The sequence below is a fragment of the Lissotriton vulgaris genome, chromosome 7 (assembly GCF_964263255.1).
Source record: "Lissotriton vulgaris chromosome 7, aLisVul1.2, whole genome shotgun sequence".
NCBI classification, from domain to species: domain Eukaryota; kingdom Metazoa; phylum Chordata; class Amphibia; order Caudata; family Salamandridae; genus Lissotriton; species Lissotriton vulgaris.
The window spans coordinates 1,509,555,682-1,509,581,516 of NC_141695.1; the positions used below are offsets into that span (position 1 = coordinate 1,509,555,682).

Consider the following 25,835-nt stretch of genomic DNA (forward strand, 5'->3'; position numbering starts at 1 on the left):
CATCTCAATATAGTATCCACTGCAAAATATTTAGGAATTAACATTACAACCCCAATATCTGATATACCTAAGCTTAATTTTACCCCTATTCTTAAAAAAGCAAATTCTACTTTGGAACGGATAAACCATTTACACTTAACATTACATGGCAGAAATAATGTATTAAAAATGTTAATAGTTCCGCGATTCCTATATCTTTTTCGAACTATACCCCTTGAATTCCCAATAGAATTTTTTTTAACAATTAGAGAGAATGGCGGGCAGATTCCTATGGGGATATAAACGTCATCGTAGAGCTTTTAAAAAGCTCACTTTACCTAAGGACAGAGGAGGATGGAGCACACCACATTTTTTATTTTACTATCTAGCATCAATACTGCAGTTTATTAATCCATTAATTATTGGCATTAAAGCCCCAATTCATGAAGCACACTTCCCTTCCATTTACGAGTTTTCTTTAGGAGCAGAAGCTCGTGGCTGCTTTCTAAAAAATATTGAATTGAGTTATTTTAAGAAAATTAAATTTAAGACTGTAATAGCAGCATACCGGACATGGAAGATTATTAAGCGACATATAGGGATACCGAAGATTTTGAGATACACCCCCTTGTCATCTAATTATATATTGCCTGATATTTTTAGAGATCACATTATGCTAAAATTGAGTAAACAAGGAATCAATTGTATCAATGATTTATGGCAGAATGATGAGATGATATCCTTTCTGACTCTTCAGGCTAAGTTTAATATCCCGACTCTGGATTATTTTAAATACTATCAACTACACAGCTATTTTAATACTTTATCTCCAGAACAACGTTTAGGGCTTCAGAAAATACCTCTGATTGAATCTCTATACATCAAAAGAAAGATAGGCTTCCTGTACAACTTATTGATTTCATCATATTCAGATGACATAATATTAATTCAAGAACGTTGGGCAGGAAAACTTGGGGTGACAAATGTAATGATAGAAGATTCCATTACGATGGCTAACTCTATTTTATTAACGGGTAGATCCCGTACTCAACACTATATGGTTCTCTATGATTTATATCATACCCCTGAAAAAATCTCTAAATGGGGAGCTTCTGTAGGTACTGCATGTAAGAGATGCTCTTTAGAAGCAGCAGACGCGACTCACATGTCCTTTTCCTGTCCAATGCTTTCATCAGTTCTTAATCAGATTCAGATTTTTATGTCTTTAATTCTTGGATGTAATATTACTCTCACAGCAGAGATTGTTTTGCTAGGCACCTCCTCTATCAACATTCCTGAGGATAAAAAAAAACTTGTATTCATATGTATGTCTATATATCGTGCTTGTGTTACTCAGGAATGGATAAGTCCTGATCCGTTACAATTTCATACTTGGAGGGCCCGGCGTTTAGCAAAATACAATATAGAACAGGCAATCTATGCTGTGAAAGGACGTGCTAAAAGACTAATGGGGGAGAAAATCTGGGATCCAATTCATCAATGGATACAGGAAGAACTGGGAAGTTAGCAATTTCTCTATATTAATTGCAATGTACTTTTTTATCTTATGTCGCTACTTTTTTTCTGGTTTTCCTTTTGCTGTTTCTTTTGGTATGTTTCTGTATTTCTTCTCAATCTGAATTATGTATCTGATTTTGCTTGCAATAAAATCTAAAATTAATTAAAAAAAAAAAACACAAACAATCAAGTCAATAGCATTTATCATTGGCATGTCACCATAACCAACTCAAGCCTACTTTACTGACCGTAAGCTTTCTACAAGACAGCCATCCATCATTCAGTCATAAAAGTAAACATGTATACAATATTACAGTTGGCAAAGCAAAGTAGATTCTCTCCCAAAAAGCCTAACCGAATATTCAGTGCATATATTCTCTCCCTGTGGTTTGTTTAGGTGAATAACCAACAATACAACTCTTGTCTAGTACGGTGTTCTGTGAAAATTCATGTAACAAAATACCTGCCTGCTGGCTTTAGCACAGTGTAATACCATTCCATGCTGAAAATCCTGTTGTCTTTAACACATGCTTTTCACAATAAGTAGGTCAAACCAACTAGCTTTGTTAAAATGTTTCATAATAAAAAGATGAAAACTATGAGATCTGTCATGACTGTTTCCAGTGAACCAATAAAGCCTTTACCATTGGCTTTACACCTCACCAAACACTGGCCAATTCAAGTTTCCGGTGTGCAGTTGCCGGCAGACGGTGTAGAGTTTGGCGTTTAGCCCAGTGAAGAAACGAATAGACTAAGGAACGCCTGGGACGCTTTTAAATGAATCACGACTGAGGAGTTAGCGTATAAGTTATTACAACGTGTGGAGTGAAATATTGCCACAGGCATTGACTTAGTTCCCCGGAAGCCGACCGTTAGCCACGTTTGACCGCATTTTGTTTGTTCCCTCACCCTGGTCCTGAGGAGGCCTAGATGTAAATGACGGCCGAAACGCGCTCGCATCGACAGATAGTCCTTTGACAAGAGGAATCTAATAAGAAATGAAAATTGTTTATGTTTAAAGGCACTTTTTGAGTTAAGGTTTTGAGAAGGGTGATTACCTCATGTGCTTAAATGACGACCTCATAGTGGATTGCTTTTATTTTAATATGCAAACACTACATGTATTTCTAATGAGTGGGTAGTAGGAACTTATGGATTTTTGTTGCTTTTGTTTGATTTGTGATGTACACTTTGTATATATGTTTGTATGTTTTAAAGGAAAAAACAACAAAAAATAATAATGATTAGATTTTTTTTAAATTGTGTCTGTGGTATGTGATGATGTTTTGCTCTTGAACGAGGTACGTGAATTACTGACAGGATTATGAACTACCTCTAGGGTAATATGGAGTTCCCTATGAGTCATTAGATTTATACATATATTATTTTTGTCTACTTGTTGTAGTACCTTTACCCAGGTAGAGGAGGGTAATTTGGGTAAACCCCTATATACCTTTGAATATACCTGTCTAGAGCCTGTTAAATAATGTTATAACAATCAACTGTTAAAGGTGTACTGGCTTTAAAAATTGCTTTTTGCAAATAAGCTAGGCCAGCTGCCTTTGACATAACGTTTCATAATAAGCAGACCGGACCCATGGAATCAGACATAATGTTTTCCCAGTACACCAATAAGGCCTATAGTTTGTCACCCTAAACAACTCAGGCCTACGTTTTGAGCGTAAGGTTTTCAACAAGGCAGCTATCATGCACACAGGCACACTATTAGAAAGGAACACAACATTACAGTTGACTAAGCAAAGTACTATTGTATAAGGTCTATCAAGGGTTCTCAGACCGCAAACCTTGTATATCCATTGCTTGTCACACCAGGTAACCAACACCAAAACCATTCCCTACTATGGTGATTGCAAGATTCCATGTAAGAAAATACCTACCAGTATGATTTAATATATAGTTTAAAAAAAACAGCACTTAAATGCCTACTGTCTTTAAAATGTGCTTTTCAGGATAAAATTTAGACTTGGTGCCTTTATCATAAGGTTTCATAAACAGATCAGGCCTATAGCCTCTGTCATTGGCTTGCCTACATAACCAACTCAGCCATGTATAGAGTATAAGCTTTGCGACAGGCCAAAAAGTGCAATACTAGCATTCTTTTTAGTGAAAGCACACAAAAATTATCCCAATCAAATCCTGTGACCAGGGGAACCAGCATGTAGGTGGAGCTTAAGAGCCTCTCTTAGTAGTACTCTGAAAGGTTTGTTTTTGTTGATCATATAAGTTGAGATTAAAGTGCGCTGCCAAGCCAGACCTAAAATTGATCTGTAGATTAGTGTAGCCCTGGGCATCCCATGCTGCTCTTAAACAAATTTGCAATCTCAAGTCTAAAGTATATAATGGAAAGGGAGGGTGTCAGGACTGTAATACATTCCTCATGGCTGCCCTCCTCCCTTTTGTGCTGCTGCAAGAGAGAGACAAATACCATACATTATCTAGTAGCTTACATCATTACAATATCATGTGTGCACCCCTGAAAGTTCAAGCTCAGACAGCTAGAAAAATTAACAAAATGATCACAGGTGCATCGAGAGCAAGCTTTTCTTGTGGAAGTACTCAACTTCTGCCTAATCAAAACACGTACTTCTGCCTACCAACATGTGGGTTGAGCCAAACCACCTCTGTAGTGATTCTCAGAATTGTCAGAGGACAGCTGCCCTGAGGCCAATTTCATTTCAATCTGTCCTAGTGGAGTCTGTGATACTTGTTATGAATATTGTCTATCTGCTCCTGAATTGGGTAGGCCACAGATAACTGACCTGGCATTATATCAGAAGATGTTGTGTTTTTTAAGTTTGAACTGAACTCTCATGTGGTCTACTTTTTTATGGCCTCAATCTAGCAAATGGAGTGATTTCGAAAGCATGTAAAGGCTTTTAAAAGGCAGGAATGGCGCAACAAACTGACTATATATATCTGCATAGCAGTGACTGTTTGGTTGTAGGATTAGGGCTTTGGTCATCTCTGAGCCATAACCAGTGTTTTTTCTGGTACTCTGAATTTGGCAGGTGATCCCATAGCAATGTACAGCCTGTTTGTGACCCCCCGTCGTCTAGTGCCAAGTCGCTCCTTTCAACACAGTTCACCATGGGACAGCTATGCATCTGAAGACTCTGAATATTCCCTACCTGCTCCAGAACCATCCGTCCAGGGGGACCTGCGGATCATTAAAATGATGTAGGTATTGTTGATGTGTGTTGTGTGGCTGTACAACAAAGTCATATTGTGGTTTCCGTATAGTAGATCCCAGCGTTTGAGTCTCACGCCACGTTGGAGCTAGCTTCCTTTGCTGGTGGTGCTCATATTAAGGTTGGCATGCCTGCAGACTACTCATTTTCTCAGCTAAGCTATTCATGTTTTCTGTGGCCCTGATTTCCTGAACAAAAATCTTTTTTTGTCCTTTGCGTATTCCCCTGCTTGCTGATTTAGAGACTGTGGAGGGGAAACAATGCACTGCCAGTTCAACCAGCAAGGCACCCTGCTGGCTGTCGGACTTATCAATGGTGTCATCAAGGTAAAAAATGCTCATGTACTCGATGCTGTCTTTTCCTGATATGGCCTCATCAACTTTGCAGTGGTCCTTTCATGCCTTCTTTCTTATTCTTGCTTAGGTATACTTGGTGAGCGAGGGATCATGTGTGCACATGTTGAGTGACAGTGAAGCTATGGATGCCTCACTGCCCGTCACAAGCCTGCGCTTCTACCCACAGAGCTCTACTTCCACCGGAGACCTGCTTCTGGCCACATGTAAGACTGACATTAAGCGATGGCACAAAGCTACTAGGCATGGAAGGAATAAAAGGGTACAGATTCGGCCTTAGCCACCGGAGGGAAGAGTGAAGGAAACTAGAGGATATATAACACACTACTTAGAGGCAGGCACTTCTCTTGCCTTCCACATAAAGGGAAGAGTGATGACAATTGGAAGGCAATCTGCAAAAATATCTAAACCCATGTGCTGCAGAATCGGAACTGAATGAATAGCCGGCCATTCTGTCAAAATGTACCTTTGTTAGGGAATATATGGCCATGCACACAATTCCCTGGTTGGTTTCTCAAATCATTAACCGGCTGATCATTACTTTTTACATTCTCTCTCTCTCTCTCTCTCTCTCTCCTTCTCTCTCACACACTTGAAAATCTCACAGGATGTCTCTCCAATTCCCCGTTAACCTTTAGCTCTTTGTTCTGACTAGAGGGAAGTTAAGTTTGAGGGGTCAGCAAGGCTTTACCTGATTTCTGCCTCTAGTTGGGGCTTTTTCTGCCCGCTTTTTTATTCACATTTGCATGCCAAGCTCTCCGAATCCGCGAACCAGATATGGCTATGAAGGAAATGAAAGTAAATACCTGTGCGAGCGAGAGCAATTTTCGCAGGTAGTAGGTAGAAATCTGAGGCCCAATGAGAGAACTTGCTGAACAATATATGGTTAAGATTGTAAACATTTTACAGTAGGCTCAGTAATGGTTGTTTATTTATTCAGTTGTTTTGTCTAGCACTTGTTACGTAGCTTATGGCTTCTTTGCTTCATTAATTACCTTACCCTCTTACTGCCTTAAAAAGTAGATTTCTTAGAGCACACTGGTGTCTTATTCAAAGAATCTGGAAGGGATCAGGGAAAATTGTGCTTAATAGTAGCAACATTTGAAAATGATTTTAGGATGAGCTGCATCTTCTTTTTGGTATCTTGCAAAAAGTGTTGCGAGAGCTATCTGGAAAAGCATTTAGCACAGTAAAGAGGAACATTCACTCATCCAGCTTGCTCAGGGTCTCATGTGAGGAAGGAGCGAGCAGTCTGGGTGGTTGGGGGTAAATGGTGAGCAGAGGATTTACAAGTACAGACTTGGGCTATGTCAGTTGAAGGAGAAGAGAGAGGATCTGAAAGGGGGAAATGTGCAATGTGGGGGGTTGAGGTGTCGGGGGGGGGGGGGGGGGGCTACTGAAACAGGCCTTGGTCCAGTGGGAATGAAATGAGGGCAGCTGAGGAAAAGTAACTGGGAGCAGGCAGGCACAGTTTCAACCAGGGTCCTTGCAGGAATAGAATGTTTGTGGGCTGGAAGGTGAATACCTGGCTCTGACCTCACCTTCCTTTCTTCATCAGATGCCAGTGGCCTGGTGAAGTTCTGGCACCTCTCCACACAGACTTGCCTGCAAACCATTTCTGAAGACCGACAGATCCTCACTGGAACGTTTAATCCTTCTGGGACGTGCTTCTTGACTGCAGGTTCCAGCGACGCCATCTATGTCTATGACACAGAAACCAAGGAGAGGGTTAACACCTGCAGGCCCAGGTGAGTAACATGCAGCCCAGGGGAAGAACTCAGTCATAATCTTTCAGAGGAGGAGAGATCCTCAATATTGTATATGGACTCCTATTGTAGCTTGGGAGTGCGTACTGCACACAAGGGCTCAACATGATCATGAAGGCTGCTCAAAGCATAGGAGAGATAAAGTAGCAACATAAAGTACCAGACAGGTGGGCGAAGGTAGCAAAGTGGCACAAGGTAAAAGAGTAATGGGAGCCAGGCTGAAAAAGGAAGCAAAAGCTCTAAAGAGTATAATCGGCGAGAGAGTAGATTTTGGAACAATATGCATTTAGGGTTCTGCATGACATAAGATTGAAGAAAGTAGGAAGTGAGCGAAACGTGTGATGAGTGAGAGGAGTGGGATGCATGACTCATAAGCAAACGGAGAACCTGCATTGTAGATAGGACCAACGAGCATGGAGTGTAGGAAAGGGAATGACTGATGAGTGCGGGGACAAGATACAAAAAGAATGAGAATGTGGAGTGAAGTCCAACATGAACGAGATAGAAAAACAAGGTACCAGACCAAAGAGAGACCAGTCAAGGCTTACGACAAGTTATAGAAGGGAGTTAGACCCAAGATAGAGGAGAGACAGTCGGAGCGTACCAAGGTGCAAGGAGAATGAGAAATGTTTGTGAGGCAGAACGATGGAATCCAGTAACAAGAGTGAGAGAAAAAATGCACACAGTAGAATAGAGAGAGTATGTTGCAAAAACTTGCAAGAAACTAGAGTGTGTCCCTGGGCAGATGATCAAGGGGAGTGAGTCCAAAGCTGACTATGAGAAGGAACAAGTCCCAGTTGGATGATTTTTCCTCCTTAAACGGGCTGACGTTGATCTAAAGATCCATTGGAATTACTGAAACAGGCCACAATGTGTAAGCATGTGTGTGCAATGTCTAGTATCCCCACACTCAGGAAATCCAGTGGGATCAAATAATTGGAGTCACTGACCCAGCTAACATTTTCTAGTAAGAGGAAAATAAGTCTTTTTATAGAAATTACTCATAAAAAGAAAACACAGGAACTGTGTACTCCTTGCAGAAAAGTGTCTGGGTCACGGAGATAGAAACACCAGGAAGTGCATAGGGAATGAAGATGGAGCTCTGGCATGATTAATAATTGCTAGCATTAGAGATGTGCTTTCTGTGTTAGGGTTTATACTTTCTCAGAGCAGATTTATAGTGGATAATCCACAATCTAGATCTAAGCTATATTTCCAAGGTAAAGACGAAATAGTGGCTTAAGTTATTTCCACCCCAATGTCAGCTCGCCAACTGAAGGAATGCTAGTCTGCCTGCGGAAGGTTCCTTTTCCTAAAGGCCAGTATACACAGAAGAAATGACCCCTGTCAGGTCATTAGCTTGCACTCCATGTAAGGAACATTCTATTAATCTTCTTCGTACTGGCCTGGATTCCCTACAATTGTTATATTATGTGTTTTTAACCACTACTTCAAAGTTAGCGATACATTTCCCATCCTCTAAGACATCTAGGCAGCGGCCAATATGTCTGATTTTTAACTTGCCAACACACGCAAACATTGGTGTATTTCTATGTTAGGTTTTTCTTTAAACATAGACGCCAGACCATTTGGCTTGGCTAGTACTTATTTACATTGTGCAGAATGTAGTTCTATGTGGCACGTATGAAAAGTATCTGTCGCCTATAAGCCAAACTGTCTAACAATTGGGCTGTTTGCTTATGCAGGGTATAGACTTCCCCTTGATTTATGCAAATGCACAAGGAATACCTTCATATCACCTCACTGACCAAACGCACTCTACAGTCTCACCTGAATTTCTTGTACACAAGAGCTGTGTCAGTGCACCGATATTAGTCATTCCAATATCAGTTCCAAATACCAGAAACAGAAATATTGGCAATTTTAATTCCTGGTTTGAGTGAGGTGCAGCTGGGAAGGAGCACCTCTTCAGAGGCAGCACAAGAGACGGTTAGCAACGCTGATGATTGCTCCAGGCGGTTGCACAAAGTGAGGATATCAGAGGTATGGTTCTGGAGCTCTGTATTTATGTCCCGAATCCGTGTACCTTCCATAAAAGACAGAATGCGCACAGATCAGTTTATAATAGTAGGATGACCCCCCTCCTTCAAATAAGAACTGGGCTTTGGGAGGTGGTAGGGCTCCAGATATTCCACCATATTGAAATATGGATCCGCTCCTGACAAACGAACCCTGACGGGTTTTGAAAATGTATTTTCTCAATCTGTGAGCAGAGGTCTGATGGCTGGGAAGAATTCCTTTTTAAAAATGCTCACACCAGAATGTGTTTAGCATAAAAATATCCAAAGCGCCATGCCCCAGACTGGTACTGTCTACATGTCAAAGTGTTACTTTTGACATGTGCTACTGTAGTGTTTTAGGTTGCAACCAGACATACTACTGTGGTAGGCCTGAAGTAATATGGTGTAAGGTCCAGCGTGACGTTACATTTTTATACCATTGGTGTATTTCCTGTGCATCTGTGCTTTACCTAAAAGGTAAATATGCCATTCTTCTATCCCTCTATTATCCTATTCCAATCCAGTCCAAAACTTCTTTATTTCGGCCATTTGAGACCATAAAGTATTCATTAAAACATTTAAAACACATAAAACATACAGTAAAATCGGGGCAAGGAGCAACTTACAAATCAGTTCGGTTCCAGGAAAGTCAGGGGAGCTATGGACACAGTTAGCTACATTTCATTACATTCCAGAACATATTTAGTGGGAAATTAGCCTTTCAGTATTTTTCCCCTTATCCTATTGAATCCAACTAACAGACTCAGATGCCAAACCGCTCAAATTAACGCATCATTCCCTATACTAATCTACTGCTTATCCTTTTGGGTTCCGTAGTAGTGTGCTACTCACCGAAAAGCCCTTTGATGACTCGTAGGGGGTAATAAGCGATATATAAATACAATTGCAATTAGAAGTTGGCCAATGGTGCACCTTAGAGGTTAGAGCGCATGCACCAGGAGGCAAAATAGCAGAGATCAGAATAAAGAAAGACCAGTAATTCTAGGTTCATAAATGCAAAGAAAATTGGGTGAGCCCATGTAAAATATGAAGGGCACTGTAGATCCCGCGCTGAGATTATTTAGGGTGTGCCTGCTGCATAGACTTGGTAGGAGTTGTGTCTGCCTGAATGTTCTTTCTCTGATAACACATCATGATTTGAGTGGTACAGTGTCACTCAGGAGGTCCAAATGCATAGTATATCAAGCCAGGCTAGCAGGTGATGATTTTGACCCATGCTGTTAGTAAATTAGCCAGGTGCTGCCTTGTTTACTACTTTCCATCAGTGTTTTTTTAAGGCATTCTTCCCTCACAAAACCCTACTTTTATAGAAAAAACAACTAAGTGAAACTAAGGACCTGATTACGACTTTTACCGCAGCAGCGTCCCATGCCCTGACTGCCGACTAGGTAATCCACCAGCCATATTATGATGTTGGCTGTCCCATTGACGAAAGCTTGCCCGAATCGCACCTCCTTCGCCGGTCTTTCCCTCCCCCAATGATGGGGGTCACAAGTTACAGCGGTTGACAGCTGGAGTCCAGCCCCTATTCCCGCAGGTGAGATTACAATGTGCCTCACTGCCAAGCTGATTCTGGCAGGAGGACTTCCACACTTGACCTGGCGGGAATTTGAGATATAAGGTGAGAACTCATCATATATCCAGTTTCTACTCCTCTTCCCGTCACTGAGACCCTGGTCCAGGTCCTCTCTTCACTGCAAACACTTGCCCACATAGAAAGTGCACACCGCTGGCGCCAACTCCTAAGGTAAGCCTCTTGTACATGTCTTCCTTGTTACAATAGCTGGGGACCTATGCTGTTGGACAAGGTATGTTTTCCATAGGTGTAATACATATGTGTGTATTTTCAGACTTACTTCATGTACATACACACATATGTATTTGGACTGTGGAACAAACCTTAAAAAAGTGAGGTTCCTAGTGCGATGGTCCACCTCTGTCAGAAGACTGCCGCCGTGAGCCCGCCATCACAAACATAAACATCTTAATATGGCAGGCGGGATACACAGGCTTGGCGGCATTGAATGGCCTGCCGCTGCGGCATGCCGGCGGTAAGACCCTCAAACTCATACTCAGGTGCCCTGACAGAGGGACACTGATCTAAACGCTTAACAGTGAACATGCAAATACTACAAGAATATCAGTTATCTAGTGGCTCTAGCATGCAATTGTGGTCGCACTATAAGTCAGCAGAAGGATCTGGATGTATGACATTACAACGCATGCTTTTACCACGCATGCTTTTACATCGCAAGGTTTACAACGCATGCCTTGACAACGCAAAGTGTTGAGGGGTGCTGGATAGTGAATAGTTTAATTTACTATTCCAACTCCGGTCCCCGTGGATAGTAGGGAAGGTTTTTTGCTAGTAAATTAAATCTATTCCCTATCCTAGAGCGCCCCCCAACACAATGCGTTGCAATGGTTTGCGTTGTAAAAGTTGCGATGTAAAGGCACTGCGTGGTAAAAGTTGCGTTGTAAAGGATGTTTCCCGAAGGATCTGTGTGGGTTAAATATATATGACCATTTGGTTAATAATTTGTGGAATGCAACAGTACACGTATGTAGGACTCCTGTAAACGTTGAAGTCTGTTCATGGGGAGCAAAGTGGATGATTCCCTTTAACAGCACCTATTTGTTTATGTACATAATGCGACCCAAAGGTGCCTGTGAAAAACAACTAGCTCAGAATTAGAGGTGCTACCATTTCACTGTGTGGCAAACAAATGCCATATTGGTTGCCTTTGTGTTTATGAACACAAGAAATGGACTCACCATCTTGAAATGGTTATCATCCCCCAAGACAAAACCAGTGATGTTGGAATCTCTAATACCCATGTGAATGTGGGGGGTTCCTGAACATCTATACTTGTAATATGTAATGAAATGCCTCTTTTTGCATGATCACCCCCAAGGTTTTGGAATGCAGCTGCTTTTGTTTACTCTTAAAATGCACTGAGGGGGCGTGGCCAAGATGGCGGGCTGAGAGGTCGCACTTGCCGAGAGCTCCCGGGCCCCTGAAACCCTGCACCGCTCATAACCGCTGATTCCCCCCCCGGATCATGCGGCGATTGAGCCTGGAGACCCCGGTGGCGGTGCGGAGCGATCGTTGAGCCTTGATGCCCCCTCCGGAGGTGCGATTCAGACCGAAACGGCCTGTGTGTGAGCCGGGAGCCGCGAGTCCTCCGGGCCTGGGATCCTGACGGTGTGCCCTGCCGCCTGTGAATGGCCCGCTGAAGTACCTGTGCCGTGATGTCGGAGTAGGAGTCGAAGGGGACTTCGCGAGCGGAGCGGAGCTGACCGAAGGTGGTTGATGAGAGCGGAGCTGCACGGAGGAGTAAGACGGAGGCGGAGCCGGCATCGAGTTGCTACGCAGGTCCGAGGCTTGAGGGTGCTCGCCCCGTGAGGCCGCTACGGTCCGACACTGGTTGTGGAGGAGTGGTGTTGTGTCCCCAGGGCGGATATTCCCCCAGGATTGCCGGCCCCGGCGGCCCCTGCCCCGCGAGTTTGCCCTCCGGCTGTGTTTCTCACCACTGGACTTGAGACGAGGGTAGGCCTCCCTCCTTGGGCGTTGGCCTATTGATAGTAACGGGCGGCCATTTTGTGGACTCCGGCCCGGCTGCTCGGCCCTGCTCGGGATCTCTGTGTGGCGGTGTTCCCTGACCGGTGTGTAGCTGCTCTGGCCCTGTTGATCTCTTTTGCCGAGCGTCGTCCACCGACGCCCCCTGTGCAGCCAAGATGTCGAACGCTAGGGGACAAAGAAGGGGTGATCGGACTCTGCCGGACATGTTGGGGCGCGGTGCCCTGCGTAGCGGAGGGAATCAACCCACCACGACCTCCCCGGCCCCGACCAGGGGCGCTGAAGGCGGAGAACCCCCGGTGACACGATCATTCCTCGAGTCGCTCTTCAGCTCCTTGCGGGAGGACTTTCAAACGTTGAAGCAAGAGGTGGCCGGGGAGGTCCGCGAGGTACGGAGAGAGGTGGACTCCCTGGGGGAGCGGGTCAACACCGTGGAGGAGGCTGGTCATTCCAGAGACGAGGAGATCACCCATCTGCAGCAGGAGGTCCTGCGGCTGCGGGAACAACAGATTGAGCTGCAGGCCCACGCCGAGGACCTCGAAAATGGATCCAGGCGGAATAACATCAGGGTCTGTGGCGTTCCGTCCGGCGAGGAGGGTGAGAACGTGACGGCATACTTGGAGGGCCTCTTCCGTGCAATTTTAGGGGAGTCGGAGGACTTTCAGGTCCGCATCGACAGGGCGCACCGGGTGGGTCGCCCCCGCAGAGCCACAGCACCCCCCCCGGACATCCTGGCCTTCTTGCCGGACTTCCCCCTGAAGGAGCGGATCCTCCGCGAGGCGCGGAGACAGCAGCCTTTCCGATTCCGAGACCACCCGGTGGCCCTGTATCAGGATTTATCTGCGGTCACGCTGCAGAAGAGAAAATCCTTCAAAATCGCCACGGACTTCCTCCGGGAGCAGGGGACGCAGTACTCTTGGGGTCACCCTTTCCGCCTGATTTTTAGGTGGAACTGGACACCAGCTCCGGTCCCTCCAGGACGTTTGCGCGGTGTTGGGCCTCACCGCATCTGATACGGACACCCCGGCGCCCCGCCGCAGGCGAAGCACTCGAGACGGCTGGCAGCAAGCAGGGGGAAGGCGCTCCCCAACGCCGGAGCGACCGGGATCGCCCACGATTCGGGCGGACATGGCGGCCGCCATCCAGGAGGCCTCCAGAGTGGCGGCGACTGGCGAAGTGGCCCTGACGGCCTGAATTTACTCCGGGGGGAGTCTGCACTAGCCTTTTCTTATTGCAGGTGCGGGGTTCTGGGGGAGGGTGGGGCAGGATGGCGAGTGCAGGAGGTGGTGTCTGAACGTCCACTAGACTGACTCTCCATGGCCTTGTCTGATACGGACCGGACTGGGACAATGTCTTCTTTGCAAAGTTTGAGAAGCGGGGAGTGGGAACGGGAACAGCAGGGGGATGTTTTGAGTTTGGGGGCTAGTGAGGGGATTGGTAGTTGGGGGTGGTACGGATTCGAGCGTTTGGGGTTCCAAGGGGAGGGGGGGTTCTTCTAGTTGTGGGGTGTTGGGGTCTGGGGACTGTACTGTGCCAGAGAGATATCCGTGGTTGCTGTGCGTTGAGGCTTCGTGAGATGGCCTCTATGTTTGCTTGCTGGGCTTTGCCTATCTGTGTGTGCTCCAATGATTCCCCTCCTTGATGGCTCTTAAAGTGGTCACTCTAAATGTGAAAGGGTTGAATAATCCGGTTAAAAGGCGGGCGGTATTGTCTCTGTTGGAGAACTCCCAGGCCGATGTTTGCCTGCTGCAAGAGACCCATCTGCTGGCTAAAGACTGTTCCAGAATGCGTACCCCCAAATTCCCTACGCAGCTTTTCTCCTCTAGCGCCTCTAAAACGGCAGGGGTGGCGCTCCTGTTCTCTAAGGGGTTCAGGGGGGAGATCTTACACAAAGTGGCGGAGCAGAAAGGGAGGCTTTTGGCATATAGGATCAGGGTGGGGGGTTTAGTACTGACTGTCGGCTCTATCTACGGCCCCAATGACCACCAGGACCAATTTTTGCACAGGGCATTGGAAGATGTAGCGTCCACCTCTGATAGGCACATAGTGCTGGGGGGAGATTTGAATCTAGTTTTCGACGCGGCTATGGACAGGTCTGTGCAGCGGCGCCACCAGATGGGTGAGCTCTCGGGCTCAATTTGCACTCGACTTGAGGAGCTGGACTTGCATGACATGTGGCGCCACCTCCACCCCACTACCCGCGCGTACTCCTACTTTTCACATGCACACAAGTCCTATGCGCGACTGGACCATCTACTTGTGTCGGGTCCGATGCTCGCTTTAGCCTCGAACGCTGATATGGGGGTCCTCTCTCTTTCCGACCACGCGCCGGTGGAGGGTACTTTCAATCTGCCCCCGGTGGCTCGGCCGAGAGGGGTCTGGCGGCTTCGGGACACGCTATTGCACAGACGGTCGACAGTGGACCAGATCCACGCGGCCATTGTGGACTTACAACGCGTGAACGATAATGACGATACCTCTCGCGCGACGCAGTGGGCAGCCCTGAAGGCTGTGCTCCGGGGCGAATTCATAGCTATCTCCTCGGCGGAGAACAAGGATCGACAGCTTAAGAGGGATGAGCTCACCCGGCAGGTGCGGGAGCTGGAGCAGGTTCATCATAGAACGGGGGCCCCCAGGGTCTGGAGACAGCTGAAAGCTGCCAGAAAACTCTTGGCGGCCCTGGACACGGACCGGGCGGAGTACGCGATGCTTCGTCTGAAGCCACAAGTATTACACCGGCGGCGATAGATGCGGGCGGCTCCTGGCCAATAAGCCTAGGGTGCAGCACCAACAGCACCGAGTGAAGGAGCTGGCTGACCCGACCGGAGGTTCTGTCACGGCAGATGAGCAAATAGTGGACGTCTTCCGTAGATTCTACGCAGACCTCTACACTGGTGAGGCCCCCTCCGCCCAAGCGGAGGCGGAATATCTAGAGTCGGTACCGCTCCTGTCGTTAACGCCGGATCAGGCTCAGTATCTGGAACGAAACATCCGTATTGAGGAGGTGGTCACGGCGATATCCCGGCTCAAACCGGGCAAGGCCCCGGGACCGGATGGCTTTATCCCTCTGTTTTATAAGACCTTCTGTCAGGAGCTGGCGCCTTTGCTGACCCGCCTTTTCAACACCTTCGCGGAGCCGGGTGCCATTCCCCCCGAATTCCTTCAGGCCACGGTCTCAGTGATCCCGAAACCGGGCAAGGACAGGACCGCCTGTGGATCCTACCGTCCTATCTCGTTGCTGAACACGGACTTGAAAGTGTTCACCAGTATATTAGCAGCACGCCTGGCACTTCATCTCCCGGGCATGGTTGACTCAGATCAAGCGGGCTTTTTTAACTACACCACCATGCTCACGATTGCACTTCTTTAGGCCCCTCACACACACACACCCGTTGGCCCAGAATAGAAGATCTCCGCCAAAGTGCAGCTTCCCTTGCTGCCCGACGGGCATTGCACCGCCAGCCTGCCGAAGGAGCAGGATACCGATGATGACGCTGGACGGTCATCGGCTGGGACTACAGTTGTGGTCCTGCCGGTAGCCTGTGTGAGGTATCCTTACATTCTGGAAAAAGGGTCTACATCATGCACTCTAGACCCTCTCACCACCCCTTGTCTAATTAAGTGAGAGAGAAGACTGGCTGGGCTAAAATTTCTAGCTCTCCTTGGGGAACTCTGTACACCAATTGTTGCTTGCCTTTGCTGACCCGCCTTTTCAACACCTTCGCGGAGCCGGGTGCCATTCCCCCCGAATTCCTTCAGGCCACGGTCTCAGTGATCCCGAAACCGGGCAAGGACAGGACCGCCTGTGGATCCTACCGTCCTATCTCGTTGCTGAACACGGACTTGAAAGTGTTCACCAGTATATTAGCAGCACGCCTGGCACTTCATCTCCCGGGCATGGTTGACTCAGATCAAGCGGGCTTCGTGCCTGGCAGGCAAACAGTGGACAACACAAAGAGGGTGACTCATATTCTTGAGAAGGCCTCCAGGATCCCCAGGGCAAAGGATGCTCCTCTCCATAGACGCGGAGAAGGCTTTCGACAGGGTGCACTGGCCCTACCTAGAGAAGGTCTTGGGCAAGTTCGGGATAGGCGAGAAGTTCCGTCATCTGATTTTCAACTGCTACCGGTCCCCGTCCGCGGTGGTCCGAGTGAATGGAGGTAGCTCCCGGCCCTTTGCCATAGAACGGGGTACGCGACAGGGGTGCCCACTGTCTCCTTTGCTCTTTGCCCTTTACATGGAGCCGTTTGCTCAAAGGGTTCGGCAGAACCCCGACATCGTTGGTGTCAAGATGGGCGAATTTCATCATGCGATTAGCCTGTACGCAGATGACGTCATTCTGACGCTCGATGACCCGCGGAGGTCACTGCCGGCTTGCATTGCAGAATTGGACCTCTTTGCCGAGGTGGCGGGCTTTAAGGTGAACCTCGGGAAATCAGCCGCCCTCGACATTTCGCTCGCTAGTGCCACCAGAGCGGAACTACAGAGACTTTACCCTCTGAGCTGGTCCAAGGACCGGATTCCGTATTTAGGGATCCTGTTGGCGCCCTCCCTCCCGGCGATGGTCACGGCCAATTATGCGGCTTTGAGCACGAAAATCAGAGAGGAACTAGGTCGGTGGGATAAGGGCACGTTGTCGTTGCTAGGTAGGGTGGCCGCAGTGAAGATGACCCTCCTGCCTCAGGTGCTATACCTGTTTAGGGCGTTGCCGCTCCAGCCCCCCACAGGGTGGCTTGCGGAGACCCAAGCGGCCATTGCACGATTCGTGTGGCAGGGCCGTAGACCGCGGATCAAGAGGAGCATCGCGGCGCTGGCGCCCGAATCTGGGGGGCTGGGGATACCGGACTTACGGAAATATTTCCAGGCCGCCCAACTCCGCTATCTGGTGGAATGGAGCCGGTGGGAGTCAGACAAACACTGGCTGTTCCAGGATCAAGCGGTGGCGGGCAGGACATTACAGGAGGTCCCATTCTTGAAGCGGGCTCATCGACCCCCTAACCTTTACGCTTCTTTCGTGACGCGTGTCCCGCTTCGGGCGTGGGACTCAGTGGCTGTTAGGAATGAGCTTACTACTTTTCCCTCTCCCTTTACGCCGCTCATTGGCAATCCGGACTTCGGTCCCGGCACGGAGCACGGTGCTTATGATCGCTGGCGGGCGGCCCGCTGCTGCACTTTGTATCATCTATACGGCCCGAGGGGGTCGTCCCCTTCCAGGACTTGCAGCGGGACTACGGCCTCCCAGAGAGATATATGCAGGCGCGCCACTGGGCATTGCAACCCCAAGTGCGCGATACGGCAGATCGGGAGATCACGGTGTACGAGCGTTGGTTAATCACCCGCACATCGGACGCTAAACTGATCTCAGATTTGTATAAAATGTAGCAGCCCCCCCCTTTCATATTCACAATCCCGGTCGGGAGCGATGGGAACGGGAGCTCGGACGAGGGTTGAGTCACACGGAATGGGACCATATCTCCTACCGCTCACGCCACTCGGCCTATCACACGGGGCTCACGGAGACCTTCACCAAAATCTCGACCTACTGGTACAGCACTCCGGAGAAGTTACATGAGATGGATAGGGCAATACCGGGGACATGCTGGCGCAACTGTGGCAATAATGGCACGCTAACACACATACTGTGGGAATGCCCCCTTTTGGCTTCTTACTGGGAGGAGGTCCTGGGTGAGGTGGACAAATGTTTTGAGATAGAGCTGCCGAGGTTCCCTGCCTATGTTTTACTGGGTTTACCGAATGGGTTGATGTATCCCCTCAGGTCTAGGAGGGGCAGACAGATTGCGATTGCTCTGGGGTCAGCGGTGCAAAACATTCTCATACACTGGCGCTCCACCACACTCCCCACTGTTGTCAGCTGGCTGCATAGATTGTGGCATGTCCTTGGCATGAAAAAGATGTCCTTAGTGGCCCTGGGGGATACTGATGCTTTTGAGGAACTGTGGGCGCCCTTCCATAGTCTGTTGTGTTCTGAGTTTCGGGAGATCACCTGTCCTAGATATCTTAGGTTGTTACGGCTGACGCCGCCACCGGATCCGCCTGTCTGATTGGTCGGGGTTGACATTGCATAGCGGGGATTACTGTAGGGTCGCTATGAGGGGAGAGCAGAAGGTTATGGCACAGTACAGGGGGTGGGTTGGGGTGTGGTAGTTTTGGGGGTTTTGATGGTTAAGTAGGTTTTTGGAGCGGGGATGATTCCCCACCCTTCCCCTTTCCCCCCCCCTTTCTTTTCCCCCCCCTCTTTCTTTTTTCCTCCTCTCCCCTCCCCCTATTCCTCTTTCCATCCCCCCTCCCCCCCTCCCCCCGTTATTTGTTTGTGACCACAGGCGCACAAGCTGTGTTCCTGAGTCGAATGGTGCCTATTGAAGAGATGTAACTGCTTTGCTGTATCTACTGTATTGTACGCATTGAATATGCGGCTCCTGTGGTTTATCTTTTTCTTGCCCTGTTGTTTCCTATCTTACCCTGCTTCAATAAAATACTTTAAACCTTAAAATGCACTGAGGCCTGTTAACCAGACCTCAGTGCCAGTGCTCTGATTCCTAAACTGTATTGGCTTATACCCAACTGGCATATGTTAACTTACTTACTAATTTACTAATGACTTACAAATACTCCTTCAACTGGAATGCCCCAAAGACATTGGAAACTCGCCAATTTTCATTTGTCTCAGAGCTGTTGATCAATGGACGACGTGGAGTCATCTCAAATTGAATGCTTCTAAAATGGTAATACTCATGTGTGTTGATTGGAAACATTATAACCCGCTTGCCACGTGGCCTGATGATCTGTGTACACTGCATAGAGTATCAAAGGAAGTAAGAAACCTTGGAATGACCTTGGACGCCAAGCTATTGATGAATGCCCTAGTGGACAAACTAGGTACTTGTTGCAGTCGCGCACTGTTCACTTGGTGTTACTTCACACCTAAACAGCTTATTAAAACTGTAACACAATTTATCTAATTTGCAATCTTGTATTTATCAGTCATCTTTTGCTCATGACAATGATTGAAAATATACACATTCGAATCCTTGCTGTTATTCATAAACTTATATATCACAAATCATAACTTTCAATGTTACTCATTGTACATCATAAACATTTAACATCAATTCAGCACATGTTTGCTTCATGCCCAATGCATTTCGGTACCAGCCTGGTACCTTCCTCTGGGGGTGATCTGTGAAAACGAATGTGTGCTGGAGTTTCTCTTTGCTATCTACAACAATTGAGAAAATGCTGCTTACCGTTGTGTTCACGGTTTGTTTTACTGCAAAGCAGTTTTGGAGTAAAACAAACCGTGAACACAATGGTAAGCAGCAAGTTGTGCAGTATAGAGAGAAGTTAGTTTCCTATGTTCTCTTAGATTTGATAGTACAGCTTGGGGATGTGAGGAATATGGAGGGGATGTTTCAATTTACAGAGTTAATGACTAAATTTGGGTTAGACAGAAGAGACCTTTTTAAATTTTTTCAGCTAAGAAGTTTTCTGGGGAATAAGCGGGGTGGAAGTATAGGTTTTGCTAAAATAGAAATTCTCGAGAAAATAAGACTTGGGGGAGATTGTTCAATACGGTGCTTTTATGCAAATTTGTTAGCAGGGAAACCAGATGATATGGATAAATATAGTAAAAAGTGGGCAGACAAGTTGGAAGGGGAGCTCTGCTGGTTTAAGGAGTCACTAGACTTAGGGCGAACTCTCCTGTGTTCAGCACCGCTTCAATCACAGCAGTATAAAACTCTTTATTCGCTTTACTTTACCCCTGCAAAAATAGCAAAATGGGGAGGCACCTCAGGTATCACATGCCCAAGATGTAGCTCCCTTGACGCAGACTTAATACATTTATTTGCTGTATGCCCACAAATACAGACAACGATAAAGGATATAGAGAAGTTTCTGGATGGTACGCTAAATATTCAGATTACTTTAAAACCCCCAGAAATACTGCTTGGGATAGTCACAGACACTAGTGTTATACAGAGGGAGTTCATCTTTGTCGCAATGGCAGTCTTTAGGCTCTGCATAGCCAGGGCTTGGTTAGACAAAAATCCCCCTGGAATGCAAGTCTGGCTATCTAACCTTTTATCAACCTATAATTTGGAAAAGAATATATATGCCCGGAAGGGTAAGAAAGGGAGGAGACTGGGATTAAGGATATGGGACCCTATTATAAGATGGAAAGAAGGTCTGGATTTGTGAGATTGGACCAGGGCAAGTAATGACAATCGAAACAACAGTGCAGATGCTGATATGGCGTTTTAATGAATTTCTAATTGTTTTCCTTTTTTTTTTGTATGATGTAATATGATAAATGAATACAATGTATGGTTGTAGAATATATAATGAATTGTGTGAATTGTGCAATGGTATAGTAAAAAAATAAAAATAAAAATAAAAAAAAGGAAACTCGCCAATTTTCATTTGTCTCAGAGCTGTTGATCAATGGACGACGTGGAGTCATCTCAAATTGAATGCTTCTAAAATGGTAATACTCATGTGTGTTGATTGGAAACATTATAACCCGCTTGCCACGTGGCCTGATGATCTGTGTACACTGCATAGAGTATCAAAGGAAGTAAGAAACCTTGGAATGACCTTGGACGCCAAGCTATTGATGAATGCCCTAGTGGACAAACTAGGTACTTGTTGCAGTCGCGCACTGTTCACTTGGTGTTACTTCACACCTAAACAGCTTATTAAAACTGTAACACAATTTATCTAATTTGCAATCTTGTATTTATCAGTCATCTTTTGCTCATGACAATGATTGAAAATATACACATTCGAATCCTTGCTGTTATTCATAAACTTATATATCACAAATCATAACTTTCAATGTTACTCATTGTACATCATAAACATTTAACATCAATTCAGCACATGTTTGCTTCATGCCCAATGCATTTCGGTACCAGCCTGGTACCTTCCTCTGGGGGTGATCTGTGAAAACGAATGTGTGCTGGAGTTTCTCTTTGCTATCTACAACAATTGAGAAAATGCTGCTTACCGTTGTGTTCACGGTTTGTTTTACTGCAAAGCAGTTTTGGAGTAAAACAAACCGTGAACACAATGGTAAGCAGCAAGTTGTGCAGTATAGAGAGAAGTTAGTTTCCTATGTTCTCTTAGATTTGGACACTCATAAGAATTTTCTCAATTGTTGTAGATAGCAAAGAGAAACTCCACTCCATGAAAAGACTACAACGGATTCAGATCTCTGCTGCCAGACTACTCTTACATATAAAACCGCAAGACCACATCTCCCCTGTGTTGGTTACCGGTTGCCAGAAGATCCATGTTCAAGCTGCTTTGTATCACCCACAAAGCGATACATGGAACAGGAGCGCTCTTCATCAGGAATAAAATCACCAAACACTTTCAACAGAGGAACCCCTGCTCTAGAGTGGCTCCTTGCCTCAAAATCGCAGGATATACGAAAAAAACATGGGTTGCACATCATTCCCTGTTCAAACAGACAAGCTATGGAACCACCTTATCTTCAGAAAACTACTCAAGAATTGGCTCTTCCCCCATAACCACCATAACCTAACAGAAATCTACAGCATATCTCTCTGTTTATAAGTATTTCTGTGTACTATAGATATGTACCTATATACGTGTATAGCTTTGTTTATACATGTAGAATAATTATGTTTAAAAAAAATATATATACATATAGATATTGTTAGAAATTGGGGTCTCTAGTTGGCAATGGTTTGCACCTTTGTCCAAGTAGGGACCCTTCTTCCTAGTCAAGGTAAGGGAGATACACTTCTAAAATAACCCCTGCTCACCACCTAGGTAGCTTGGCACGTGCAGACAAGTTTATTCCAGAGGCGGTGTGTAAAGCATTTGTGCATTCATACACAACACAGTGAAAACACTACTAACTGACACCACACCATTTTAGAAAAATAAGCAAAACTTTATTTAAACCAACAAGACCAAATACGACGAAAATCCAACATACAATACTCTAAAAATTAGTTATTTTGCAAGATAACTTTCAATTTGAAGAATAGCTGAAAAACACAGTTCTTCCAAGTCGGTAGCTCCATCCGGGGCTTCCACGATGCTGAAAACGACGTGTCTAACAGTTCAAGCCAACCGTGTCGGTACAGGAAAGGTAAAGTGTCGACAGACCCGTGAACAGTACCTTTCTCATTGCGGCAGAACCCTTTGGTACAAGTCGGCTGGGGCAACCATCACGGCTGCTATGTGGAGTGGAAGTGATGCAGCGCAGTGCCCTCACGGCGCAGTGCAGGCTGCGGCTCGGTGATGGTCATCCAAATTCATTGATTAGGCCAAGACTTATGGTGCGGAGTGAGGCGGTGCTCGATGCGGTGCTGAGAGCTCACGGTGCAGGCGGCGGAGACGGTTGTTTTTTGAGCCGGGCAGCGACTGTGTTGGTGACGTCCAGGCAGAGTGAAGCGAGGTGGGCAGATTGTGGTGCCCTCAGGACGCGGTGCAAGTAACAGCTCAGTGACGGTCGTCTAGCCACATCTGCCTTCTGAGGTGCCTTTAGGACACGGAACTAGCAATGGACTCAGTAACAGAGTCGGCTGCTCTTTTCTTCTGTGGCGACTGAAACCAGCGGTTCCAGAGACGGTGCCGAAAAGGATGGTGAAGTCTCTGCTGTTCCTGAGACTTCTTGAACAGGGGACAAGCTCTTAACTCAAGCCCTTGGAGATACACAAACAGTTCCTCTCCTTGGCAGAAACAGCTACTATAGGACAACCCCAGACAGCACACAGCAAAGGGGCAGTACTTGTCCTCCAGCTTCTCCCAGCTCTTCTCCTTGTCAGAGGTTCTGCTTGAATTCCAAAAGTAATCTAAAATTCTCGGGTCTGGGCCCCACGTACTATAGTACAAAATCCTTTGTTCTCTGGAGGCAGAGAGTGTCTGTGCTCAGGAAAAAACTGTTCTTTCCTCTTTGGCCCAGCTACCTGGCAGTAGGTGGAGACAGCATTTTCCAAAGCAGACCAGGCCCATTCAGGTGTGAATGGAATCTCCTCCCCCTACTCTGAATGTAGCCCAGTTCTATTCAGCCCAGCCCTGACTCACTATGGAAAGGCAGGACACATCTCATTCCACCCCTTCCCTGAGTGGCTGTCTGAACCAAATCCACATCTCCAGCCCCTGTCACTCTAAAGCCAGACAGTCAATACGCAAACCTAGCAGTGGCACACTGGATAGCTAAGCTACCTGCTTTCTAAAAGTAGCATTTTCATAAACAGAATATAAAAATCATCCTTACTAAAAGATGCATCTCAAGATTCTGGGTTCAGGCATACTAAACTACATTTTCACATCTTGTTCCCATGGGCAGTTATACTTATAAGCTGTTATGTGTAAACCCCCCTGTTGGACCTAAAGTTGTCAGGTCACCTAGGGTAGCCTGGCCTAGGGTAAGACAATCTCTAATTGAAGCACATGTGTAAAGGTTGCATACAACCCAGCAGTAACATCAAGCAATTCCACTCAAAAATGACGCTACACCAGTCTTTGTGTAAAAATACGAGCTGTTTTATAAAAATATTCTTTGCTCTCTTGTCTACTATTTATCCTTAGATAGCACAGTTCAATACAATACATTCAAACAGTGTAATTATTAATCTCTTCAAAGTTGCCAAGATATCTCACTATTCAGCTTTCCAGCTTAACAACACATTACATTGGTTTTCAGGAAGCAGTGTCTGCACTCCTCTAAACTTAGCTAGACTTGACTCCCCTAATAGAGGTTATTACCATTTACCCCCCTCCCCACCTTTGGCAACAAGGAGAGATGGCTAGCCCTACTCACTCCACTTATTCTGTGTAAGCTCTTCTCAAAAACTGTCTCAAGGGGGGGGGGGTTTATTCACCAATGGTGTACAGTCAGCATTCAATAACAGGTTTAAGATGAACTTTGCAAGAGTCTTGACGGGTTTGGCCCAGTTTTAGCCCAATCCTCGTGTGGCCAACCGAAAGTCTCTGCTCCACTGAAAGTAAATCTATGGCCTCCAACTTCCCCCTCTCATTCTCTCCTTACTTCTTTTGAGTAGAGCCCAATGGGCCTGTGTCTCCGATCATCAGGTGGGAAGGAACCAGTCACACCCGGCACTTGACGCGGCCCGTCGGCCCCTCGTCCCTCCTCTCCCGCAAAGACAGCTCCTTCTTGTTGGAACTAGTGCGGGGAGAGAGGGCACACAAGCGGAGAAGAGCCGATGCTCGCCTCCCGCCCTCTTCCTCCACCGATGATAACTCCGCCTTCCGTGAGGGAAGCGGATTGACCGGGCATGCGCGGGTGAGTAGTGACTCGAGGCCGGAGTCTGCTTAGCTGCACGGGACCTCCTCCTCGGGTTCCGCCCACGCTCCGGGACTTGCGTCCAGTCAGCCGGACCTGCGCAGCGCGGGGGGGGGAATGAAATACCCACAAACGATCCTTCCGCCTCAGTCACCAGGCATAAAGAGATGGGGACCGCCTTCATCACACTGACAGTTCCTTGCACAGTGTAGAGGGAATGAAATTCCTTAAGCGATCTTATCGCCTCAGTTACCAAGCACAGAGAGATGGGGGCAGCCTTCACCACACGGACAGTTCCTTCGGCGACACTGCGCCAGGCACTCGGTTCTCGCCCCCAACCAGGATGATCCCACTTCCCCTGATGAGGCGAATTAACACCACAGGTAACCAGAGTGGGGTGGGGGGGGGACATTGGAAATTCAGTTGGATGCCTGATAAGTCCTCCTATTCTCCCTGTTCTCGTGGCTTCTGATAAAGGCACCCAGGAATCCTTCTCTTTTAATCTGCACTAGGACCCTTTTCCTCAATGAGCAGTGGAAGGAGTTTCACTCCAGTGCAACCGCCCTCTCTTTCTCTTTCCTCTGGGACCCGATGGGAACAGGTGCCCAGGGTCTTCAGGATTCCCACAGGCAGGGTCAGGTCAGCAACCACAAGGGAAGAAGGGTGGTGAACCAGTAAGGAGCGTCCCTACCATGGGAGGTCAACCCTCTGATGATCCTACCCCCGCCTTATGCTACAGCCTTAACTCCAGCCAGCCTACTCTGCAAGACAAAATGGCTGCCCAGCATTCCGCCTTATATAGGCTGACCCTCAGAGGTCCAGAAGGGACCAGAAGGTTCTGGAATGCCCTATTCTATCCCATGGGACAGATCTCAGGTGTGACAGTTGTGGCAGTTGGTAGCCACCATTTTGTGGAACTGGGTGAATTCCAGTCATGAAAGGCACCTAGGCAAGAGGTGAAAAACTAGGAGGGCAAAAGAGCATCTATCCCCCAGGCCAATACCATAAAAACCTAGTGGACACAAAAAGATACAAAGGTATGAAGGGTAAAAAGGGGACAAAAATAAATAAATAATAGGAAGGGCTA

The 25,835-nt window shown here is 46.9% G+C and overlaps 1 protein-coding gene across 2 annotated transcripts in view; it reads left to right on the top strand.

Moving 5' to 3' along the window:
- LOC147705893 (uncharacterized) overlaps positions 1-25,835 on the top strand; it is a 383,606-nt gene that overhangs the window by 63,694 nt on the left and 294,077 nt on the right. For both annotated transcript variants that reach the window (XM_086932363.1, XM_086932364.1), the window contains exons 2-5: positions 4,527-4,695; positions 4,948-5,032; positions 5,130-5,265; positions 6,618-6,807. In XM_086932363.1, coding sequence (XP_086788489.1) covers positions 4,541-4,695; positions 4,948-5,032; positions 5,130-5,265; positions 6,618-6,807 — 566 coding nt within the window. In that variant the 5' untranslated portion in view covers positions 4,527-4,540. The remainder of the gene's footprint in view (positions 1-4,526; positions 4,696-4,947; positions 5,033-5,129; positions 5,266-6,617; positions 6,808-25,835) is intronic.